Here is a 1,822-nt window from a genome sequence, read left to right on the forward strand (position 1 = left end):
ATTCTGGCATATTTAATTGAAACTGAGCTCAACCTCCCCTCGAGGGAGGATCTTACTTGCTTCCTTTAGCTCAGGCTAGTGGGAGATACGAAAGGCCAAGTGGACGGAAATTGCATTTACGGCAGTACAATATGTTTCCGGTACTAACGAGTTAGTGAGTTTAGACCACCTATCATCATCCAGCTAAATAAAACTGCTGGTTGTGGTGGTCCTCTCCCAGCTCGCCGCTTCCCCGGGGTCCGGGGTGGCGCGGCTTATATTTTTTGGCCCGCCCACCACCCTCCTTCGGCACAAATGAAGCACCCGCCCTGCCCTACCCTCCTCCATCCCCGCTGAGGTGGCTGCGCCATCCAAGCGCGGTCCGTCGGCCTTCATTCTGGCATATTTAATTGAAACTGAGCTCAACCTCCCCTCGAGGGAGGGCTCCCCTCGAGGGAGGATCTTACTTGCTTCCTTTAGCTCAGGCTAGTGGGAGATACGAAAGGCCAAGTGGACGGAAATATATTGTACTGCCGTAAATGCAATTTCCTCACAAGAACTATTCCGTATCTATGAGTTATGCGTACCTCTTCAAATACATCATCATTGGCGACACTGGGGTTGGCAAAAGTTGCCTGCTGCTCCAGTTCACCGATAAGCGTTTTCAGGCCATCCATGAGTTGACGATCGGAGTGGAGGTAAGATTCTCCCTTGCCGCACAACCTCACACACACAATTTGTAGTTTGGAGCGCGAATGGTTGCGATAGATGAGAGGCAGATAAAACTCCAAATTTGGGATACCGCGGGCCAGGAGTCCTTCAGATCTATAACAAGATCATACTACCGCGGCGCCGCTGGAGCCTTGCTCGTGTACGACATAACGAGGCGGGAGACATTTAATCATTTGACACGCTGGCTCGAAGAGGCTCGCCAGAACTCCAATTCCAATATGGTCGTCATGCTGATCGGGAATAAATCAGACCTAGGTCATCGTCGGGCTGTTAGCACTGATGAAGGTGAAGAATTCGCGCGGAAAAATGGTTTAGTATTCATGGAGACCTCCGCGAAGACTTCTTCGAACGTAGAAAGGGCATTCATTGACACAGCGTCGACAATACATGAGAATATAACGGCTGGTGTGTTTGATGTCACGAACGAATCTCTTGGTATCAAAGTTGGTGTAGCATCATCTGAGTTACCCAACTCATCATCGACAGCCGGATCTTACGCTCACAAGAATTGCTGCTGATTCCTTCGATAATTTTTTATTTGTTCCCCAATTTTAAGTTTGATGGCAGATATATCATTGATTAGCCACGGTCCTCACACCACAGCAGAGGGCAGCAACTACAGCCAGCTTCCCCACCACACAGGCAGCGGGCGCTCTTTGAGGGCCTTTGGGGCGTGCGAAGCCAGGCCCGAACCAACGGCCGTGCTCGCGCAATGGGGGGGGGGGCATCGCACCACTATGCTGGTGTACACATTGGGCCATGGGCAACTTCCGAGTCGAGACAACTCCTGAAACCCTGGTCGCATTGAGCTACAGTCGAGTTGATCCGAGTCATCATCCGAGATCCCTAGACCACCGAGCATTGTGCCGGCGCTTCTGGCTGTGCCGCAACTCGCCCAGGCTCCGGCCCCGTCGACGCGGGGCTCGACCAGATGTGCCGGCACACCGACAGGGCCGCAACCCGCGTCCGGGGGTCGCCTTCCGCGATGCCCCAATAGCGCGGGTTCGGCCAGCGGACTCGTAGGGTAGTCCGTGGGGGCTGCTGGGGTCGTGCGCCGAGGTGGCCGGCTCGGAATCGAGGCCATGGCGTCGCCGCGCGCGCGCGAATGCGA

The 1,822-nt window shown here is 54.3% G+C and overlaps 1 protein-coding gene across 1 annotated transcript; it reads left to right on the forward strand.

Annotated features, from left to right (window-relative positions):
- Positions 1–551: 551 nt before the first annotated feature.
- On the forward strand, positions 552–1,229 carry AURANDRAFT_35409 (hypothetical protein; the record flags this gene model as incomplete). Its single annotated transcript, XM_009044786.1, has 2 exons — positions 552–677; positions 723–1,229. 2 exons carry the CDS (start codon positions 552–554, stop codon positions 1,227–1,229), a joined length of 633 nt encoding a protein of 210 aa, XP_009043034.1.
- Between the last annotated feature and the right edge of the window lie 593 nt (positions 1,230–1,822).

This window comes from Aureococcus anophagefferens (assembly GCF_000186865.1).
Source record: "Aureococcus anophagefferens unplaced genomic scaffold AURANscaffold_809, whole genome shotgun sequence".
NCBI classification, from domain to species: Eukaryota; class Pelagophyceae; order Pelagomonadales; family Pelagomonadaceae; genus Aureococcus; species Aureococcus anophagefferens.